The sequence below is a fragment of the Micromys minutus genome (assembly GCF_963924665.1).
Source record: "Micromys minutus genome assembly, chromosome: 5".
NCBI classification, from domain to species: domain Eukaryota; kingdom Metazoa; phylum Chordata; class Mammalia; order Rodentia; family Muridae; genus Micromys; species Micromys minutus.
The window spans coordinates 21,717,612-21,741,330 of NC_137974.1; the positions used below are offsets into that span (position 1 = coordinate 21,717,612).

Here is a 23,719-nt window from a genome sequence, read left to right on the forward strand (position 1 = left end):
ATTTTATATTTTGAAGTGAATTTTGTCAGTCAAGATTACTTATTAAGTTATAGCTTTGCCCTTCTGGTCTGAAGCTGTACCCTAAACAGACCTTGGGTGCTGGTTCTACACCTTTTCCTACAGCATTCGGAGGAAGGCCATCACCTAGGTACTCTAACATACCCAGGTTCACAGGTCAAGATGCCATAACATTTGGTACAATACCTAGAGTAATTAAGCCCCTTGTAATTCAGAAACACAAGAACTTCCAGTCATCCAGTGGTGTGGGTCCCTTCTGGTCTGAACCTGTGCCCTGAGCAGACCTTGGGTGCTAGTTCTGCATCTATTCCAACAAGACGCAGAGAAAGTCTGTCATCTCAGTGCTTTTATACCCCAGTATCACTGGATCACAGAGAAAGCTCCACTCCCAGGACACAGCCAAGAGCACTGGAACTCTGACACACTCAAGATCACAATTGAGGCCACAACACCTTCCCCAACAATCACCATAACAGGGACCCCTACCAGAACCAGGAAAATACAATCCCCAGCTAAGCCAGAGGCACAGATTTCTCTAGCTTATATCTGTGCCCAGAGTAAACTCAGGGCTCTGTACCCTCCCAATCCCCACATTTCTGCAACACACAGAAAAATCTTGGCTCCCAAGAGCTCTGACACAATAGGACCTCAGGAGCTTGGTCACATCAAGACTTCATTATCTCAGGGAGAACTTGAATCCGAGGATTACTCACTCACCAAGGTTCCCAAAATCCCAGTATCCTTGAACTACAAGATCACAGAGTTAGCTGTTCACTGAGAATTTCTGATACAACCAGGATTGCTAGAAGGACAGGCTCCAGTCAGAGACAGCCAGGGCAGTTAGAACTAGAGATAACCAGATGGCAAGAAACAAGTGCAAGAACATAAGCAACAGAAACTTGGGCTACTTAGCATCATCAAAACCCAGTTCTCCCACTACAAGTCCTGGATAACTCATCACACATGAAAAGCAAGAGTTGGATTTAAAATTATGTCTCATGATGATGATAGAGGAAGTTAGGAAAAAACATAAATAACCCCCTTAAAGAAATATAGGAGAACACAACCAAACAGTTCAAGGAATTAATCAAAGATGTCCAGGATCATAAAATTAGAAATGGAAACAATAAAGAAATCAAAAAAGAGAGACAACTCTGGAGATAGGAAACCCAGGAAACTGATCAAGTATCATAGATGCAAGCACCACAAACAGAATACAAGCAATAGAGAAAAGAATCAGTTACAGAAGATACAAAGGAAAACATTGACACAGCAGTCAAAGAAAATGCCAAAGATCCTAATCCAGAACATCCAGGATGACCAGAATACAAACATAAGACCAACTTAAAAATAATAGGTATAGAATGGAACAAATATTTCTAACTTAAATGGGCAAGTATATATGTTCAATAAAATTATAAAAGTAAAATCTCCTAATGCAAAGAAAGATGTCCATAAATATACAAAAAGCCTACAAAACTGTAAATACACTGAACCAGAAAAAATTTCTATTGCCAAATAATATTAAAAACACCAAATGCACAAAACAAATAATGAATATTAAAAGCAGTAAGGGAAAACGTCAAGTAAAATATAAATTTAGATTAATACCAGATTTTCATCAGAGACTCAAAAATGCAGAAGAACCTGCACAGGTGTCATACAGACCATAAGATTATACAAATACCAGCACAAGCTACTATACACAGCAAATCTCTCAGTTAACATAGATAGAAAAATGAAGATACTTTATGCCAAAAAAAATTTACAAAATATCTTTTCACAAATCTAGCCATACAAGGGATAGTAGATGGAAAACTCTGCTGCAAAGAGGAAAACTACACACTAGAAAAATTTTAAGAAGTAATCTTTCAAGAATCCCAGAAGAAGTTAGCCACAAAAACAAAATTTAACCTCTAACAACAAATATAACAGGAAGCAACAAACACTATTCCGTAATATCTCTTAACAGAAATAGACCCATTACATGAATAAAAATATATTAACTATAAACTGGACATATAAACAGGAGCCAGAATTTTGTTGCATACAGAAAACATACCTGAGCAACAAAGATAGACACTACCTCAGAGTACCCTGCTAGAAAACAATTTTCCAAGCAAATGGTCCCAAGTAACAAGCCAGTATAGCCATTTGAAAATCAAATAACATTGACATTCAACAAAAAGTTTTCAAAAAAGAAATGGAAGGCTACTTCATACTCATCAAATAAAAGAAAAGTTTACTAAGATGAACTTTCAATTCTGAACACCTGTGCTCTAAATGCAATGGCACCAACATTCATGAAAGAAACTTTACTAAAATTCAAAGCATACATTGCACCACAAGTAATAATAGTGGGAGACTTCAACACCCCACACTCACAAATGGAAAGATTATGGAAACTGAAACTGAACAGAGACACAGTTAATCTAAGAGAAGTTATGTACCAAATGGTTTTAATAGATATCTAAAGAACATTTCACCTCAAAACAAAATATATAACTTCTTCTTACCACATAATGGTACCATCTCCAAAACTGATCTTATTTAAAACAGTCATCAACAGATACAAGATTGAAGTAATTCCATGCACCCTATCAAACCACCATACACTAAGGCTGATCTTCAATAACAACAAAAATAATAGAAAGCCCATCTTCACATGGAAGCTGAACAAAGCTCTACTCAATTATAACTTGGAAGAAATGAAGAAATAAATACTTTTTAGAATTTAATAAAATTGAAGGCACAACATACCCAAATTGTTGAGACACAATGAAAGCATTGCTAAAAGAAAAACTCATAGCTCTGAGTGATTCCAAAGAGAAACTGTAAAGAGCATAACACTAACAGTTTGACAACACACCTAAAAGCTCTAGAGCAAAAGGAATCAGATACAACCAAGAGGAATAGACCATCAGAAATAATCAACTCAGGGCTGAATTTAACCAAGTAGTAACAAAAAGTACTATACAAAGAATGAACAAAACCCAAAGCTGATTCTTGAAGAAAATCAACAAAATAGATAAACCCTATGCCAGACTAACCAGAGAGCACAGAGACAGTATCAAAATTAACAAAGTCAGAAATGAAAAGGGAGACATAAAAATATAAACTTAGGAAATTCAAAAAAAAATCAACAGATCCTACTACAAAACAATATACTCAACAAAATGGAAAATCTAGAGGAAATGGACTATTTTTCTAGAGAAATATAAAGTACCAAAGTTAATCAGGATCAAATAAAACATCTGAACAGTCTAATAACCCCTAAAGAAATAAAATTTGTCATTAAAGGTCTCCCCATCCCCCAAGAAACAATCCCAGGACCAGATGGAGTTAGTGCAGAATTCTCAGACCTTCAAGAAGACCTAATACCAATACATTCTAAAGAATTCTATAAAATAGACACATAAAGAACACTACCCAATTTGTTTTTCAAAACCACAATTATGCTTATAGCTGAACCATACAAAGCCCCAACAAAGAAAGAGAACTTCAGACCAATGTATATTATGAACACAGTTGCAAATGTACTCAATAATAATCTTGCAAACTGAATCTAAGAACACATCAAAACAATCTTCTAACATGTTAAATTAGGTTTCATCCTAGTGATGCAGGGATGGTTCAAGATATAAAAATCTTTCAATATAATCCACTATATAAACAAAATAAAATACATGATTATCTCATTAGATACTGAGAAAGCATCTGGCAAGATTCAATACCAATTCATGTTAAAAGATTTGGAAAGTTCAGGAATTCAAGACCCATACCTAAACATAGGAAAAAGCAATATAAAGCAAACCAGTAGCCAACATCAAATTAAATAGAGAGAAACATGAAGCAATCCCATTAAAAACAGGGACTAGACAAGGATACCTGCTTTCTCCTCACTTATTTAAAATAGTACTTGAAGTCTTAACCAGAGCAATTATACAACAAATTGTGGACAAAGGTATACAAATTTGAAAGGAAGAAGTATTACTATTTGCAGATGATATGACAGTATACTTAAGTGACCCCCAAAATTCAACCAAAGAACTCCTAAATCTGATAAACAACTTAAGCAAAGTGGCTGGGTATAAAATTAACTCAAACATATCAGTAGCTTTCTTCTACTCAAAGGATAAAGAGGATGAGAAAGAAATTAGGAAACTGACACTCTTCACAATAGTCACAAACAATATAAAATATCTTGGAGTGACTCCAACCAAGCAAATGAAAGATGTGTGTGACAAAAATATCACATCTCTGAAGAATGAAATTGAAGAAAACCTCAAGATGGAAAGATCTCCCAAGCTCATTGAAAGGCTGAATAGAAGCTATTAGAGTTTCATCTGCAAAAGAAAATAGTGAATCGGAAACTGTATTGAATTCCTGGAGGAATTTCTGAAGTTAATGGCACTATCGGGGATGTAAAATATATTGGGTTGGTGGTTTCTACCAAATCTCCCTTTAACTCTCTTATCTGGCCAGTGCAGAAGATATGGATCATGGAGAATAATAACTGACTACCAAAAACTAAATCAAATAGTAGCTGTGATTGGAGCTACTGTACCAGATATAGTTTCCTTACTTCAGCAAATTAACAGATCTCCTGGTACCTCATATGCATCTATTGATCTAGCAAATGCCTTCTTCTCAGTATCTGTCCATAAGGACCAGCAAAAACAATTTGCTTAGAGTTGGTAAGGCCAACAGTATACCTTTATAGTTTTGCCTTAGGGGCATCTTCAATTCCCTCCATGTATCATAACTTGGAAGGGATCTTGATCATTTGTCTCTCCCACAAAATATCAGATTGTTGCACTATATTGATGATATTATGCTTATTGGACCAAGTGAGCAGGAAGTAGCAAACACTTTGGACTCATTGGTAACATATATGCATATCAGAGGATGGGAAACAAATCCAACCAAAATTCAAGGACCATCTACATTGGTGAAATTCTCAGGAGACAAGTGGTATGGGTCATGCAGAGATAGTCCTTCTAAGGTGACAGATAAGTTACTGCACCTGGCCCCTTCCAACACCAAGAAAGAAGCATATTTATTGGGCCTATTTGGATTCTGGAGACAGCACATTCCTCACTTGTGTGTGTTACTCAGGTCCCTTTACCAAGTGACTCAGAAACCTGATAGCTTTGTTTGGGACCTGGAACAGGAGAAGACTCTTCAACAAGTCCAAGCTGCTGTGCAGGTTGCTCTACCTCTTGGACCATATGATCCAGCAGACCCAATGATACTTGAGGTATTGGTAGGAGATAGAGATGCTGTTTGGACTATCTGACAAGCCCATGTAGGTGAATCACAAAAGAGAACTTCAGAATTTCGGAGCAAAGCTCTACTGTTATCTACAGACAATTATTCTCCATTTGAAAAACAGCTCTTTACCTGCTATTGGGCCTTAGTGGAAATTGAATGTTTGGCAATAGGACACCAAGTTACCATGAGACTGTGTCTGACTTGGGTGCTATCAGACCCTTCAAGCCATAAAGTGGGACATGCAAAGCAGCAGTCTGTTATCAAATGGAAGTGGAATATACATGGTCCCACCAGAGCAGGTACTGAGGGAACAAGCAAGTCACATGAAGAAGTTGCTTAAATGCCTATGGTTTCTACTCCTGTTACAATGCCATCTGCTGCCAAGCATGTGCCTATAGCCTCATGAGGTGTTTCCTATGATTGGATGACAGAAGAAGAGAAGACTAGGACCTGGTTTACTGACAGCTCTGCATGTTATGCAGGTATACCTCAAAAGTGGACAGCTGCAGCATTACAACCCCTTTTCGGGAAAAACCTGAAAGCTACAGGTGAAGAAAAATATTCACAGTGGGTAGACCTTTGAGTATTACATAAGGTATTACAGTTTGTTTGGAAGAAGAAATGGACAGATGTACAATGGTTCACTGACTCATGGGCTGTAGCCAATGGAATGGCTGGATGGTCAGGGACATGAAAAGATCAAGATTATAAAACTGGTCAGAATGACATCTGGGAAAGAAGTATATGAATAGATCTCTCCAAATATGCAAAGGATGTGAGGATATTTGTGTTCCATGTAAATGCTCATCAAAAGGTGACTTCAGTCGAGAAAGAGTTCAATAATCAAATAAAATGACCTGTTCTGTGGACAGCCAGCCTCTTTCCCCAGCCATCGCTGCCATTGCTCAATGGGCATATGAACAAAGTAGCCACAGTGTCTGAGATGAAGTTTATGCTTAGGCTCAACAGCATGGAGTTCAACTCAACAAGGCTAACCTGGCTATGACTGCTGCTGAATGTCAGAACTGCCAACAACAGAGACCAACACTGAACCCCAGATATGACACCATTTTTCAGGTGACCAGCCTGCAACCTGGTGGCAGGCTGACTACATTGGACCACTTCCTCCATAAAAGGGACATTTTGTTCTTCCTGGAGTATATACTTATTCTGGATATGGATTTGCCTTTCTCATATCCATAGACTTACAGAATGCCTTATTCATCATCATGTTATTCCACACAGTATTGTTTCTGACTAAGGAACTCATTTCACAGCCAGAGAAGTGTGATAGTGGGCCCTTAATCACAAAATTCACTGATCTTACCATGTTTACCATCATCCTGAAGCTGCCGGTCTGATAGAAAGATGGGTTGTCCTTCTGAAGATTCAGATACAATGCTAATTAGGTGGCAGCAGCATGGATAGTTGGGGCAAAGTTCTTCAGAAAACAGTATATACTTTGAATCAGCTTCCAATATATAATACAGTTTCTCCCATAACCAGGATTTATAGGTCCAGTAAACAAAGGGTGGGGAAGGGACCAGTTCCACTCACTATCACTCCTAATGACCCGGTAGGAAAATTTTTGCTTCCTGTCCCCACAATTATAGTTTTGCTGGGCTAGAAGTTTTGGTTCCAGGGAGGGGAGTGCTCCTATCAGGAGACACAACAAATATTCGATTTAACTGGAAACTCTGACTTCCCCCAGGTAATTTTGGGCCCATAATGCTCTTAAATCAACAGGCTAAGAAATGAATAACAGTTTTATGAGGAGTGATAGATCCAGATTAGCATGTGAAAATCATATTGCCTTTTCACAATGGAGGTAAGAAGAATTATATCTGGAGTACAGGAGATCCCTTAGGGTATCTCTTAGTACTACCATGTCCTATGATTAAAGACAATGGGAAACTACAACAGCAAGATCCAAGCAGGATAACAAACACAGACACATCAGGAATGAAAGTATGGGTCACTCCTCTAGGAAAATAGCCAAGACCTGCTGAGGTGCTTGCAGAGAGTGGAGGAAATACAGAATGGGTAGTAGAGGAAGGTAATTATAAAGACTAGCCAAGGCCAGTTGCAGAAACAAGGAATATGAATGCTTCTGTTTTATTTTGTTAAGAACACACTTATAACAGCAATTGGTATTTAAGTTGAGATACTAAAAGAGTGTTTCTAAGGGACATTGCCCCATTGTAATTTTCAAATGCATTTGAGATTGTACAAGGACAGCCATATCATGTTAGTAGTATTCATGACCTTGTTATTGGATATGAGATATTCTTTGTGTCAAGTTGACAAGGGGTGGATTGCAGTGGCTATTCCTGGTTGTAAACTTGACTATATATAAATAAAACACATTCCAGAATGGCAAGGCTCACTTTTGATCCTGATCTTGAGGCATAGAGGTTATGAATCTTAAGACAATAAGGCAAAGAGATCTCTGAGCTCAAGGTCACTTGGAACAAAGCTATTCCCAGATTCAAGTGTGGTGGTACACACCATTAATCTGGGACACACCTTCTTTTGGAGTCCTACATAAGGACTCTGGAAGTAGGAAGGCTTCTTTTAGCCTGCTTCCTTGTGGGACTAAGCATCTGCTAGATCCTTGGACTTCTGCTCAGAGCTGCTGCTGACAATTGTTGGAGAGTTGGACTACAGACTGTAAGTCATCAACAAATTCTTACTATATAAAGAATGCCATAAGTTCTGTGCCAGTAGGGAACCCTGATTAATACAGATTTGTATGACAAGAACTTTAAATCTGTGAAGAACAAAATTGAAGAAAACATCTAGAGATGGAAAGATCTCCCCTGCCCATGGATTGGCTGGATTGATATAGGAAAAATGACCCTCTTGTCAAAAGCAACTTACAAATTCCATATAATCTCCACCAAAATTCAAGTCAATTGTTCATAGAGTTGGAAAGGACAAATTTCAAATTTATTTGATATAACAAAATGACCCAAAATAGTAAAAAATATTCTCAACAATAAATGATCTTCTGTGAAAATCAAGATTCCCAACCTCAAGCTGTATTACAGAATAATCATAATAAAAACGGTATAGTATTGGTGCAGAGATGGGCAGGTAAATCAGTGTAATAGAAGTGAAGACCCAGAAATTAACTAACACACCTATGGTCACATGATTTTCACAAAAGAGGTAAAACCTCCCTTAGGAAAAAAGACAACATTTTCAACTAATGGTACTGGTCCAACTAGAATTTAGCATGTAGAAGAATGCCAATTGACCCATTCTTATCCTTGTAGCAAGCTCAAGTTAAACTGGAACAAGGACCTCCACATAAAATCAAATACACTGACTTAATAGAATAGAGAGTGGGGAAGAGTCTCAAACATATCAGCACAGGGGACAATTTCATGGAAAAAATGTCAATGCCTTTTACTCCACTGAGTTCACAGCAGCTTTATTTATAATTGGCAGAAGTTTCAAAAACCCTAAATATTCTTCACTAGAGTAATGGATACAGAAAATGTGATACATTTACACAATGAAGTACTACTCAATAATTAAAAATAATAATGTCATGAATTTTTTAGGCAAATGGGTGGAACTAAAAATTATCTTTCTGAGTGGGGTAACCCAATCACAGAAGAACACACTCACTTTAAGCGGATATTAGCCCAAAAGCTTGGAATACCCAAGATACAATCCACAGACTATGTGAAGCTCAAGAAGATGGAAAACCAAAGAGTGGATTCTTCATTCCTTTATAGAAGGGGAGAACAGAATATTTACATGAGGAAATACAGAGACAAACTTCCATCCTACCTGCCCTCTCTCTCCTCTGCTTTGCGTCCATGTTGTTTATCTCCCTTGCCCTCCAAACATGCCTGCCCTATTGCTTCAACATACACCGAGAGTGGGCCATCAAAGTTTCACAGGACCAAGGGCCTCCACTCTCATTGATGTTAGGGAAGGCTAAGCTCTGCTACATATTTATCAGAATCCTTGGATCTCTTCATATATACTCCTTGATTGGTGGTCTTGTCCGTGGGACAACTGTGTATGGGCTTAATACTATCATGACATAAAGCATGTTATATCCATATGATATCATCTTGAAATATTAGTGATATACATATATAAAGCATAGTGTTATAAGCTACTGAGTACAATAATATACTAAAAACACTATTTACCTTATGTGCAGAAAATAGTTTTTCAGAGGAACCATTATACATCTTGATTTATTGATCACTTATGTAAGAAATTATCAATATAATGTTGTGCTTTACAGCATGCAAAACTACTTTGACTCTAATAGGCAGTGTGAATTTATCCAAGAATAATGATAATATTTTTGTTCTGCATTAATTAAGCTATGCAGAAACACTGAATGTTTATAACTTAAAATAGCTGAGTATTTAAATCTATTTTTGCATTGTAAATGTATTCTGAGTCTGAATTATTTATGCTTGTGTGAATAAATAACATTCAAATATAGAGGGAATACAGATAGAATTCTTTGAGGAAATATTATTTCATTAGCAGCATTTATCTAAAGTTTGCAAGGGAAAAGTAGCAGCTTCATCATAAAACAGTGCCTCCAAATTTTTATGTATTTACTAGATGAGATTTACTAGATCTTATGAGATCATTAATTCTTTTCAAAAAATGTCTCCACGTTTAAAAAATATTACATAATTGAATTTCTGGACATTTCACTGAAAAATATGTAATTTTTTATTTTCAGTATATTAAAATATGTTCAGTTGGAAACATGGGGTTTACTCTTCCCCTCTCTATCATGTATAATATATATATATATATATGTGTGTGTGTGTGTGTGTGTGTGTGTGTGTGTGTGTGTGTGTGTGTGCATGTATGTATGTGTGTGTATGTGTGCACACACATACAAATATATTTTTGAAAACATAAGTGGGTTTTTCTATATGATATATATATATAGGCACAGTCTTTTTCCAAGAAAAAACATAATTTTCAACATTATCTCTTTACATAATCAGAAAAATCTCATAAACTTGAATATACTTCCTTTATTATAAACTGTCTCTTGCCAGTGTATTTTACATTATTAAAAAATCTTGTATATTTAGGAAAAGATTTTTAAATGTAATTACATAATTCTTTCTCACATTCTGTCCTATGTCCAAATATAATTATTAAGAAATTATGTGGTTTCTTAATACCTAAATGAATATTTTCCTATATTCAGCGTTATGCATGGAGCCCCTGTTTTCCCTAAGATATTATGTTCTTAATTCACTGTAGCTGTGTGTCCAACTTATCACTAAAATATGATATCAATAGCATTATATTGCCTATTGATAAATGACCAAACAATCTCTCATTATGGTTTACCTTAGCCCTGCCAGTCAGAGTACCAGAGTGGCAACAGTATAAACATGTACTATGTGTATATATAACATCGTGGTCATTACCACTGATAGTTGGGAGTTAAAATATAACTACTTACCCAAACTAATAAACCATTATTTCAATATTTCTTATGTTTGCTTCGGTGTAGATGAAGATTCAGGAGTATGGAATTAGAAAACTCACAAATCTTTATACAGATTTACCAGTATTTGTTCTATATGATTCAATATATAATCTAACACATAAGCAAACTACATGTCCCACTGTTATTAGACTAAAACTGAAGTTAAGGTATTGACTCACTTTACCCCTGGTTCATCTGGTCCAGATTTTCCCAGATTAGACGACCAGTAACAAGTTGAAAGGCCTTAGTGAGGATACCTCTGTTCGACTTGGAAAAAACAAAGAAAGTAACCACAAGCAGGGAGAGAGGGATCTGGGAGGGAAAGAGGACATGGGGGTGAGAGAGGAACATGGTCTGCTATTGGGTAGGATAAAAAGACTGAAGCCCTGAGGGCCAGCAGAAAGAATAGAAAGAGATGACAGACACCTGGGAGGTGAGAGACCCCCAGGACTCCAAGGGGGTGGCCTAGATGGAATACCCCACAGTGACAAGAGGAAATTTGTAGAGCCCACCTCCATCAGAAAGACAGAGAAACAGGTGAGGGATGAGGTGCCATTCCAAAACTCTGACCCAAAATTGTTCCTCTCTGAAAGAACTGTAGGGAAGGAAATGGAAAAGGGCCTGAAGAAAAGAAGGTCCAGGGACAGGCCTAAAAGGGCATCCAGCTCATGGGGAGGCCCCAAGGCCAGACACTATTACAAGGCTATGGAGTGCTTATTAAGAATGGACCTATCATGACTGCCCTCTGCAAGACCCAACAAGCAGCTGAAGGAGTCAGATGCAGATATTTGCACCCAACCAATGGACAGAAACTGCTGCCCCTGTGTTTGAATTAGGGAAATCTGGAAGAAGCTGAGGAGGGTGATCCTGTAACAGGACCAGTAGTCTCAATTAACCTGGACCCCAGAGATCTCTCAGACACTGGATCACCAAAACAGGCAGCATACACCAGCTAATATGAGGCCCCCAACACATATACATTAGAAGACAATCGGGTATGGGTTCATTCAGAAAAGATGCACCTAAGCCTGGCGAGCCTGGAGGTCCCAGGGAGTTTAGAGGTCTGGAGTGGTGGGGTGGGGACATCCTCACTGACACAGGAGGGATGGAGAGGAGGTATGGTATGTGGAACTTGTGTGTAAAAGTAAAATAAACTAAAAAATAATATAAATGAGTAAAGACCATCTACATTTCCAACATATACTAGTGTTACAGGAAGCATATATTCAGTTTGGCTTTCAAATGTTGTTACAATACAAAGAAACTCATAACCCATCTTTGAGAGTTTGAAGTCATATAACAACTTATACAAAGACAAATTGATTAAGGAACAATTTTGTAAAAGAATTTCAAACTGTACTGTCTAACAAATGGCAAATCTTTGTACCAGCCATCATTTCGCAAATGCCTCAATAGGAACGTGCAGGGCATTTAAGCACCATAAGGAAACGTTTTTGATGATTTGCGCTAATGGGAAACAAGAAGCAAGATGGACAAATCAAATGGAAAATCGTGTTCATATGCTGGAGAAGGCAATGAAGAGGAATGAAGAAAGAACGTAGGGAAGGTACATGGGAAGTTAAGGGATCAATTATGAGAGCGGTTCCAGGAGTGTTATTTACCTTCCTTGAAGCATAAGGCACGTTCCTGTGGCCTTAGGGCTTACCTTTCCACATAGTCCAGGAGCCTGGAACAGTGGTTTGAAGCAGGAGCATCGTGGCCACCCACTGCATAAAGGAAACCATCACAGGTGGCGACTCCAACACCCCCTCTCCGCTTACACATCGGCGCGCACATGCTCCACTTATTTGTATGAGGATCATAATATTCCATTGAACTCAAACAAGAACTCCCATCTCGACCTCCAACCGAATACAACCTGAAACCACAATCAGAAAAATGTTTAACATTTGCATTGGAAACTATAACAATTTAATTTAAAACCAGATTTTAGAGTGTAAGCCACAAATGGAAACTTCAAGACCCTGATGAAGATAACCATATAGATGGAATTCTTGTTAGTGTAACGTGCAGCATTCTATAGAAAACTTGACATTTAAAATTTTGATTAGGATAAAAATCATTTTAACCCTACATTCCTTAAATATATATTTAGATTGTTCAATGATTAATGAGAAATAATTCATCTTTTGGTCCTGTCAACAAAACAATGTCAGAAAAATTAGTGTAAATTTTAGAATTAGTCATTCATGCCAGTATCAAAAAATTCCTGTTAAGTTTACTTAAACTACAGCATACACAATAAGAAAGATGGTTGTTATGACAACCGGAGTCAGAGTATCCTATTGTTATTCTTGTAAACTATGACTGTGCAATGCTGTATCTGTATATGATTATTGATTCCAAATAAAATAATCGCAGTCCTCTGACTATAGTTTCTTTCCTATGACATGGTCTACATTTTCAAATATGTTTTTAAATATTTTCCTAGATATTTATTCAAAGAAATAGAAGAGGAATCTCCAAAAATTACTTCTCTGTCACATCTGAAATTAAATGACTGAAAATATACTGTCTAACACTTTCAACATACTCATTCTTCATCATATGGTAATTCATGAGAACTTTAGTGTGTATCTCTCTTTCTCTCTCTCTCTCTCTCTCTCTCTCTCTCTCTCTCTCTCTCTCTCTCTCTCTCTCTGTGTGTGTGTGTGTGTGTGTGTGTGTGTTTGTGTGTGTGTGCACATGTATGTGTGTTTTTGTTTCATGTATGTGCACATACATTATCTAGGCAAAGTTAAAAATAATAATCCTTTAATTCTTCTGATGCATTATAGAAGGACACACCAAGCAAAGAGATATGTTTGCAGAAGCCTCTAAGTGGTACAAGTTAGAATCAGTGTCATTAGTGCCTTGGTAGGTATGAAGATTATGTTTGCAAGTTTAAGTAAACAACAAAAAATATCTCACCAAGAAAATGACATTTGCACAAGAAGAAAGGTCACAATAGTGATTCAAGCAGAGTCTATGGATATATAAAAGAGCAAGGGTTTGAGACCGAGTTAACACAGAATACAGCTTTAGGAGCAGCAAAACTCACAATAGGAGAGCAGAAAATTGAGCTTGCTCTGACCTTTGGAGTTAATCAGGGTGAATAGTAGCTGCAGGGCATGTAGCTGTTACTTCTGATGGTAACTTGCAGACAATTCCCATAGTGAAAACATCAAGAAAAGAGAGTCATAATGTATTTATCTCAATATTGTGTTATCAGATTGATTCTAAACTATGAATATTATTCTTAACCTTCTTATAGACTTAATTCCCCATTTTTTTTTTAGTTTCAAAATAAATGCATAGAAAAAAAAATGCACTCTGTTGTAAACTACAGTTTGGAGGCTTTGGGCTTTCAACTCCACAATCCAATATTCTTTAGTAATGCTACAGTATGTGCTTAAGCTGATTCCAAATCATAGATACATTTTTAAAAGGCCACTTCTGTCTCTCACATAGAATTTCATGATATACAAGGCTGGGGTGCTCGCTGTGACTGACATGCTACCTTGCTTGACTAAGCAGAAGCAGTCTGCTGACTCTGTCATATAAAATGAGTAAATTAAGCAGTAAGAACATTATAAATGACAGGCAATGAACAATTTAGCTTGCAAAATCAACCAAGTAAAATAATCCCTCAGAATTTTTTATCATCCTTAACACTCGATGAAATCTGAACTCATTTACTTCCAATTCATTTACGTTGAACATCTAACCCAAAAGAAGTATTGCTATATTCCTGAAGTAATGCCAAAAATGCAACTATACTTGGTAGAAGTATGGCATAATTACCTACATGTAAGGTGTAGAGAATATAGCATTGTCCCTAGTTAGCAATACACGAAGAAGGTATCACAATTTTTCCTAATGTGTCAAAAGAAATGTTAAGTTTAAGCTTCTCTATTTATTCACATATATAAATAAACTTAGAACAATAACTTGCTATGTTCATAGATAATAACATAAAACATTGTTAAATATTATGTCGGATTTAATATATTTTAGTTTTTGAAAATGATAAATGTATATTTCAGAGCATGGCATAATCTACAAAAGAAGAAAAAATGATGCTGTGCATCTACTAGATCTCTAAAATGATACCTCACAGAGTATCAAATTTCTACAAGGATGATCAGGGTTTGAACAGTGCATTCATGTTTTAACCTCCAGAGAAGGTTGGGACTATAAGAATGCATTAGGATATTCACATATATACATGTGTGTGTGTGCATGTGCACATACACACACAAACACACACACACACACACACACACAGAGACAGAGACAAAGACAGAGACAGAGACAGAGACAAAGAGATAGAGACAGAGACAGAAGCTGATAGAGAGAGGGACACAAAATAAGAGCACAGAGACACACAGAGATACAGAGAGATACACAGAGTGATACACACAGAGAGAATAAAAGTAATTAACTCTTAGAGGGGGCACAGAGAAGTAGCATTATTAAAAATGTAAATAAATAAAACCAATTTATTAAAAAGAAAACAAGTGTTACCAATCATACAAAATTTTTCAAAACCCAAAAGAGAAATACTTTCCAACTTGAGTTTAGAGTCCTTCAATGACTATAGTACAAAAGCCAGCAAAGCCAGCACAATTTGATAAATTATAGGTTCTATCTCAAAGAACATATATTTTAAAATGTAGAAAGTAGTGAAGTGAATTCATCATCACATTAAATGGGCAGAGTAGTTTAAATCAGACCATCTATCCCTGTTAGGCACATACCAAATTCACATTATGAAGGACAAAAGCCATATGCTTGCACACCAAATAAAAACACTTGACAAGATTCAAAACACTTTCATTCTGCAACTCTTCCAATAATTATGTTTTTGGGTTATGGTATATTTTTTAAAGAATTATTTATTATGTACAGTGTTTTGACTGCCACAGGAGGGCACAGATCACATTACAGATGGTTGTGAGACACCATGTGGTTTCTGGGAATTGAACTCGGGACCTTTGGAAGAGCAGTCAGTGTCTCAACCTCTGAGCCATTCCTTCGTCTGAATTATAGCACATTAAAAAAATTCACATGAAAAAATGTTTCTGCAAAGTTCAAATTATGTCATCAACTTCTTTGATACAGTTACCTATGCTTTAAATCCTGTAACAAATAGTATATACATTAAAGAAATGTGTTTAACAACTGAATGAAAGAAACTTTATTTATATACATTTATGTAGATACTTAGTAAGATATGCCATACATCAGCTTAGAATTTATTTATATAAGTCCATACTTTTAAGGGCAAAATTATTTTTGTATTATACTATTTATTTTATTATTATCATTATTATTCCATTAAACAGAATAAAAAATAACTAGTATGATTTAACAACATAAAATTAATACCAGATATTTGAAATATGTATAGCAGAAAATAGACTAGTTAGAACAAAAATGACCTTTGGAAAAAATACTGATTTATTAGAGATAAATTATATTTTTGTTTATTGTTCCTTTCATGCTTTATACAATCTGTTACTTGTATTTCCACATCAGAAAAAAAGAAATTAATGAAAAATTTAAAAAAATTAAATTTGGTGATCATAACTAGTTAATTAAGTTTACCTAATTTCTTAGCAAATATTAAATGACCAAGAACTAAGATATAAAATTAAATAAAAACAATTTATTACATTTGGCCCTAACATAATATTTAAAGTATGGAAATTACACATTTTGAGCTGATAGAATAGTGCTATCCTATGCAGACTCTAATGAACCAGTAACAATGCGTATCCTTTCAGAAGCCTTTTCCAATCAACTGAATCACAGTATAGATGATACTTTTTTTTCCTTAAGAGGAAAAAAAAAAAACATTAGATGTTGGGACTCTGAAGAGCAAAGAGATTCTAAAGCTGAGGTAGGTGGATCGACACCAGAAGAAGTGACAATGGACAGTTTCCCAGCAAGAAAGGAAACCGGAAGATTTCAAGGCAGCATTGAAAGCTGAGTAAAATCTGCAGGCTGAAGAATTGATGGGCAGCGTTACACACAAGAAAAACACCAGGTGTAGAGAGGCAGGTGATGAAGCATAACAGCAGGTGATGTATAAAATGTGACAGAGGCTTGGGAACAACGGGACGGAGGGATGGAACTTAGAAGGAATAGACAGATGAAGAATGAAAGAGATTTGTAGGTAAATATATGGAGCTGTGATTGTGTTCTGAATCCAAAAAAAAAAAAGAAAGAGAGAAAGAAAGAAAGAAAGAAAGAAAGAAAGAAAGAAAGAAAGAAAGAAAGAAAGAAAGAAAGAAAGAAAGAAACCAAAAAACCCTTAGGAATCATTATGCTTGAGTTGGCATAAGATGCGGAAATACAAACATACTTAATTTTAGTGAAGTTTTATGCCTTGCAGACAATAGCAAAAATCTGACTCTTCTCTACTATCTTATATTAATTCTGTGTTTAATTTGTATAGAGATGATTTTATATAATCTTTCAGAATCAAGTTTCAATGCCTTCCTATTTAGTTAATATGTTCCTATTAAAGAAAGTACTACTGATTTTATATTTTATCAAATATGCTACAACAGCTTTGAGCAGTAAGTCCTCTATTATCAAGATATAGGATTGAATGTTTAGATTTGGATTTTTGGATTAAGATGTCACAAATACTTTGTCCATTTATTTAATCTTCATCTTTAAGTTGCAGTTTTACTCTCATGTCATGTACATAAAACTGACATTGACGCCACAGTAAACCTGATCTAGCCTCCTGTGCTCTGGCATTACAGCCTTACAACAGCCATGTTCTGATTTCTATGTTTAGCTATGTCACTTCTCTGCTAAAATAGTGATATTTAAGTCTTTTAAAAAATGTAACAGGTTATAGAAGCTAGCAGAAAACCAATATCCGAGGTTTTTACAGATAAGACACTGTTAATTAAAAGCAAGATATATTATGCTGATTGTTTAGATTCATTCATTTCCTAATGATGATGGGAAAAAATGAGATAAGAACTCATAACTACTATGTGTGCTTCACGCCCAAGAGGTCCTGATTTTAGGACATGTTAATCAATCTTATGAAGGGAGCTTCAAGTGACCTTTTAAAATTTGTTCTTGAAGGGAGCCTATACTTTCATTTTAGATAAAGAATCTGGTATTTGCCCTAATGAAATTTTCTTGCATGAGTTTTGCTTTACTATGAAAATATGAGATGAATATGAAGTGATTTGTTGAAAAATATCTATTCATACTTAATACCCACAGAGTATTGGCTAGTAATATTCTGGTCCAAGGTAGTACCAAATTAGAGAGCTGGATGGAAGACAGAGAAGAATTTCAACAGATTGGGGGAACCTAAATTGGCTTTAAAATTACTTTGTGTTCCACACTGTACTACTTACTGCCTTGCTTTTTCAAGACTGTAGACACATAAAAATTCATAACCAGTGAGACTCTAGAAAACTCTCATTTATTCAGGTGTTCTTATGCATGACTAATCATCTGTGTCTTTGTTGTCAAAGGAAAACAAGCCATTGGGTTACCCATGCATGATGGCACACACTTTACAATTGGAAGCTGTGATACAAAACAGCACAAAGAGAAACAAAAGAGTACATTGTCCTTAGAAAGAAACTTGCAGACAAACCTAAACAATTCTTGATCTCTAGTGTCCATGAACACTAGGCATATATGTGCTATGTGCTCTTTATTTTAAGTAGAGGGCTACGTCTACCTTCCCTTAACAGTAAAATCAAGTGCTTTTACCACCAAAAATTCCGTAATTCCAACATTTGATTTTTTTTTTTTTGTCAATGAAATGCTAACTGGGTGCATGAGAGTGTGACATCCTCATGGAGACTGGTGAGGGGGAGGAGGTGTAGGTTGTGGAAAAGTCAAAGGTTGGACCAGAACTGGGAGTCAATTCCACACTGTAACAAAGAAAGGGAAAGACAGAGGTAGAGAGAGAGAGAGAGAGAGAGAGAGAGAGAGAGAGAGAGAGAGAGAGAGAGAGAGAGAGAGAGAGAGAGAGAGAGAGAGAGGAGAGAGAGGGAGAGAGAGGGAGAGGGAGGGAGGGAGACAGAAAGTGACAGAGAGACAGAGAGAGACATACAGAGACAGAGAGAGACAGAGATAGAGAGACAGAGGGAAAGAACGAAGAAATGTAACTTTCTTGTTAATCTGTATCCTATACCTAGTTTTTTTACCTTTTTTTCCTATTTAAAGCTATAGAAATATAATATAATTTTTGAAGTTTAGCCAAGTAGATAATATGTGTGTCAATGTGTATACATCTATACATACACACATAAATAAATGCACATGTTCACACACACATAGGAATCATATTTGTTTCTTTAATACAACCTTCAGGTAGCTTGTCTTCTAGGTAATAATAATTAGGATGACAAGTTGTAGGGTAAAGACTCAAAGACAGATTTAGGAATAGTTTAATCCTTTTCCCTTAATAGATGGAAAATAATTTAATCTGATGCCAAGACAACCTCTAGTTAACAGGGCAGAATGCCACTGCTTCTTCTGCTCAGTGAACCTCTTCCTGTGAGCTGCTTACTTCTGGGTTTCACTAAGCACCCAGCAGGTGGGTGACTGTTTTGTTTTTATTTCCGCCTACTAAGAAATCTTGGCACTTGATACAAAGCCAGCCTTAGACTTGCGGTGCCTACCACACATGGATGAAATGCAAGGCTGCACTCTATATCCAGACAGAGCTCACAAAGCTTTATTCATTATAATGTGCTCTTTTTATAACCTTGTATTTTAAATACACAAAATAGCTTGGATTTATTCACCACATTTTGAAACATTAGGAGAACTGAATGTCAAACCTAGTAAATGGATACTTCGAACCTAATCCCCTGACACTATCTTGCCAGTCCTTCTGGAGTTGCAGCATTTTTTCCTTGCTGTTTCCTATTTCTATTTAATACAATCAGATCTCCAGGCAGAATATATATATATATATATAGTTTAAATTTTCTACATTATAAATTTTTAACTGAAGACGCATCTGTAGAAATGTCACTGAAAAACAAAAATACTGTCACTGAAGGTTTTCTGTATTAGGACTGACAAATGACAGACATCAGTCAAGTAAGTGTCTTGAGAACACACACACACACACACACACACACACACACACACACTAACCTGATATGGGCTAAAATCAGTCTCAGTGAAAATGAAAATGTTAAACAAGGTTATTAGAAACTAGCCAATGATATGAGATATGTCATCTACAATTCAGATACAGCAATCCTAAATCATTTGGGAAAATTCTTGAGTGAATACTTAGCATAAGCAATGCCTTTTCATTCTGACCGAGGAATTAGCTAGTTATTAACACAGGGTGTTGCAGGCATTCAGTTTAGAAGAGTATATAATGAGAAGAATTAGGGAACTAGAATATGGTGTTTGAAAAAGTGTCTAAATTATTATAGATAAGTGGAGAAATCTAAATAGAAAGGTTAATTTAGAGAAGGTCTATAGATGAGCAAAACCAAATCATGAATCATTGGGATTCATGAGGCAGAATGACTAAATACTACAGGGAGGCCAGAACACTGTGGCATACAATGAGGCTGAAGACTGGATTGGCCTTCAAAAACAAGAAGCCAATATGGCATCTGTTGAAGAAAACATTTTCCATGACTGAAACTGGTAGAAACAAATAGTAAGCTGAAAGCTGATAGCGTCTGGTACTTGTCTGTCTTTTCATGGATGGTGTCTGTGCGGCAAGCTTTACCAGGCCACCATTTTCATTGCTGGTTTACTTCATAGTCATGCAACTCCTTTAAGCAAATAATGACTTGATGCACCGTTTGAGAAATTAGATATCATTTGGTAAGTTAGAACACATGCAATGTTATTAAGCAAATGTGTGTCTTTGTTTTAAGTTATCTTCTACATTGGTATATGACCCGTAGCATGCTGTGGGTGCAAACTTTGGTGTCTCATCATTTGTGGTAAACTTAATTTATGTTATTTCCATTGTATATTCTTGTGTAATTATATTGGCATGCTTCCCTTCTTGCCAAGAATCAGACAGGTTTCACCTGGGCTAAGCTCTAGCTCATTTTTCATTATGTGTGAATCACAAAGTCAGTTCCTAAGCATTTTGTAGAAAGTATAGGATGACAGATTTCAAAAAAGGCAAAAGTAAAGGTCAATATTCAGTGCAAATGGAACAGAAGCTCCTGGTGACTCTTAAAGATGTCTGTAATCCTCGAAATTTGAAGATAGAATCAAGAGAATCAGGATATTAGTATCTCAGCATTTGGCAAATACTACTGCAGCAAAGTGAATCTTTAAAAGATAGCATATACGTTAGCTGAATGGCTAACTTGTGTAATAAATGCGATCAAAAAATAGTGATACAAATAAAGTGTATAAATGCATTTCATTTACATGTCAAAACCTGTGACTGGAATCTCAATGCATATATTACTGTCACTTTGGAGAATATTTTCAATAAACATATGTACATGTGTGTGTATGGATGTGTTTTGTGTTTTAATTATATTTAAATATAAGTATATTTAGGAAAAAACTCATAATAAATAGCTCTGACACAAATAGTGAAAAGAATGTGTGATGAAATAAGTAGTAAACTCAAACACCAATGCCTGTGTGTTCAACTGTACAATGCTGTAATAAACTAATTAGGATAATGTATTATACAAAACACCAGATGTACAAAAGTGAAAATAATACAAAATAAAACACTGAACATATAATGCAACCAAAAGGCGATATCAAAATCTTCAAAGGAATAGTAGCAAGTAACATATAAAAAACAGATTCATTAGAAAAACAATTAGCTATCACAAAAACTCTAAGATAAGTTTTAAATATCACTTTTATAAAGGCAGATACAAAATTTCATTTTTATTTTAGTGTATGTTTCTCTTCCTACAAAACTTATGAGCAAAAATTAAATAAATTAACATATTGGGTTCATACAAATATTGTATTATATAGAGATTAATAATGCAATTTCCACTTTTGTTCTGTACATTTAGTAGATGAACAACCATTTAACAAGTGAAATAGTCAAAATATACAAAGCAATGTGAATAAATTGAATCATTTCTAACAAAATTAACATCATCACACACTTAGATTGCACAGGCATTTAATATAATCATACTCCTTTAGTCAGTGGAAAATATTTCAATTAAAAGATTCCATGTTTTATTTAAATGGAGAGTGAAATATTTACATACAGCTTAATTCTTAATGATGATATTGTAGTAATTATTTTAAAATATGTACTTCATATTTATTTTATATAATTACAAATACCAAAGCAAAAGAAGATTAAAAGAAACCAATCAAGGAAAATATGACAATGATACATATAAAAATACTTCTTCCAAACTAAAATTAACTACTTAATGTAATATTTTAGTGGATTTCTACATGTGTATATATTCATCTGAAAATCACTTTATACATCAAAAAACTATATGAATGTCATTAAGAGTATGACTTAGGCCTAATATAAACCTGCCTACAATAACTTAAACATCATCAAAATACAAGGCAGCAAATGCTTTACCTGGAATCTTTGTGTTAAAATACAAACAGCTTTCAAATATGTTATTTCTAACAAAATATTGCTCAGATACTCATTAAGAGTGTGAAATAGTTTCCACAATTTTCCTTACCAAATATACCACTTTAAGTAACTATCATCAAAAATATCTTCAAACGAGCTCTGGAAAGTAAGTAAGATTGGTAACCTAAATTTAAAAAAAAATAAAATGATGAAATTGGGGTGGTTATAATGAACAGGCTTACATTTTTCATGCCATTCCTCTTTATGAATACCGAAATCATCACACACCGAATGATACATCAGTGAAGAATAAGGGCACTATGCTGGGGACCTTATTGCAGATCAAATCCAGGTCTGTACAAAAAATTTTAGTGAAAGACATATCCCACAGCACCCTTGTCCCACTATGTGCCTTGATTCCATATCAGGTTAGATGATAAAGTTCTTGACTAGCAAGGTGACTGCAGTCTTCCATCTTGCTAGACCACTAAGTAAATCACAGAGCTAATCAAATATAGAGAATGGAATGTTGGTAAAATTATGAGATATTTGGAGAACAACAGTAGTAAAAATGCATGAATAAAATATTTTTTAAAAGTACTTCATAAAAATTAGTTGCAGTTAATTTGTTTATATAAGTATTTATTTCAATAATTTTGGTGAAAAGTAGCTCATTGAATAGGTGTGAAGAGAGTGGACATCCTTTCTTATTTCTGATTCTAGTGAATATGTTTTGCCTTTCCTTCCAGTGACTCTGAGCTTGCTTTAAAATGCCACTGTTATTCTGAGACATGTCTCCTCTATTCTTCTTCTTTCCCGGACTTTTATCAAGGGGCACTGTAAAATACATTTCCTACATCTAATTGGATAACAATACAGATTTTGTCTATTAGTTTGTTCATAAGATGAATTTTCTTTATCGATTTTTGTATCTTGACCAACACTGTATCACTACAATGAAGCCAAATTGATCAAGATAAATATCTTGTTTTGTTGTTTGTTGAATTCTGTTCCCAAGGATTTACTGAGAATGTTTCCTTCTATATTCACTGAACACTGAAGAAATTGTGTTGGTACCCCAGTGGACAATTCACATTACTTCATTCCTGGTGTGGGAATGTGCTTTGCAGGCTATCAGAGGAGAAAAGTAATTATCAATGTCACTTAGCCATTAAAAATGTGTCACTTGCAAAAACTACCTGCCTGCCAGATTCACTGGTCCAATACTAATACAAATGTTATGGAAATAAAAAAAAACACATTTGATTGGATTTAATGTCTACAATGATATCATATAGAGCACTCTTATGTGGCCATGAGCCTAGAATGTGACAGCTCATGGAGAAAATACATCACTATTG

The 23,719-nt window shown here is 35.4% G+C and overlaps 1 protein-coding gene across 1 annotated transcript in view; it reads right to left on the reverse strand.

Annotated features, from left to right (window-relative positions):
* KLHL1 (kelch like family member 1) overlaps positions 1-23,719 on the reverse strand; it is a gene marked incomplete at both ends in the record, with an annotated part of 384,888 nt that overhangs the window by 35,613 nt on the left and 325,556 nt on the right. The window contains one exon of the mRNA XM_080917315.1: positions 12,456-12,668. Coding sequence (XP_080773441.1) covers positions 12,456-12,668 — 213 coding nt within the window. The remainder of the gene's footprint in view (positions 1-12,455; positions 12,669-23,719) is intronic.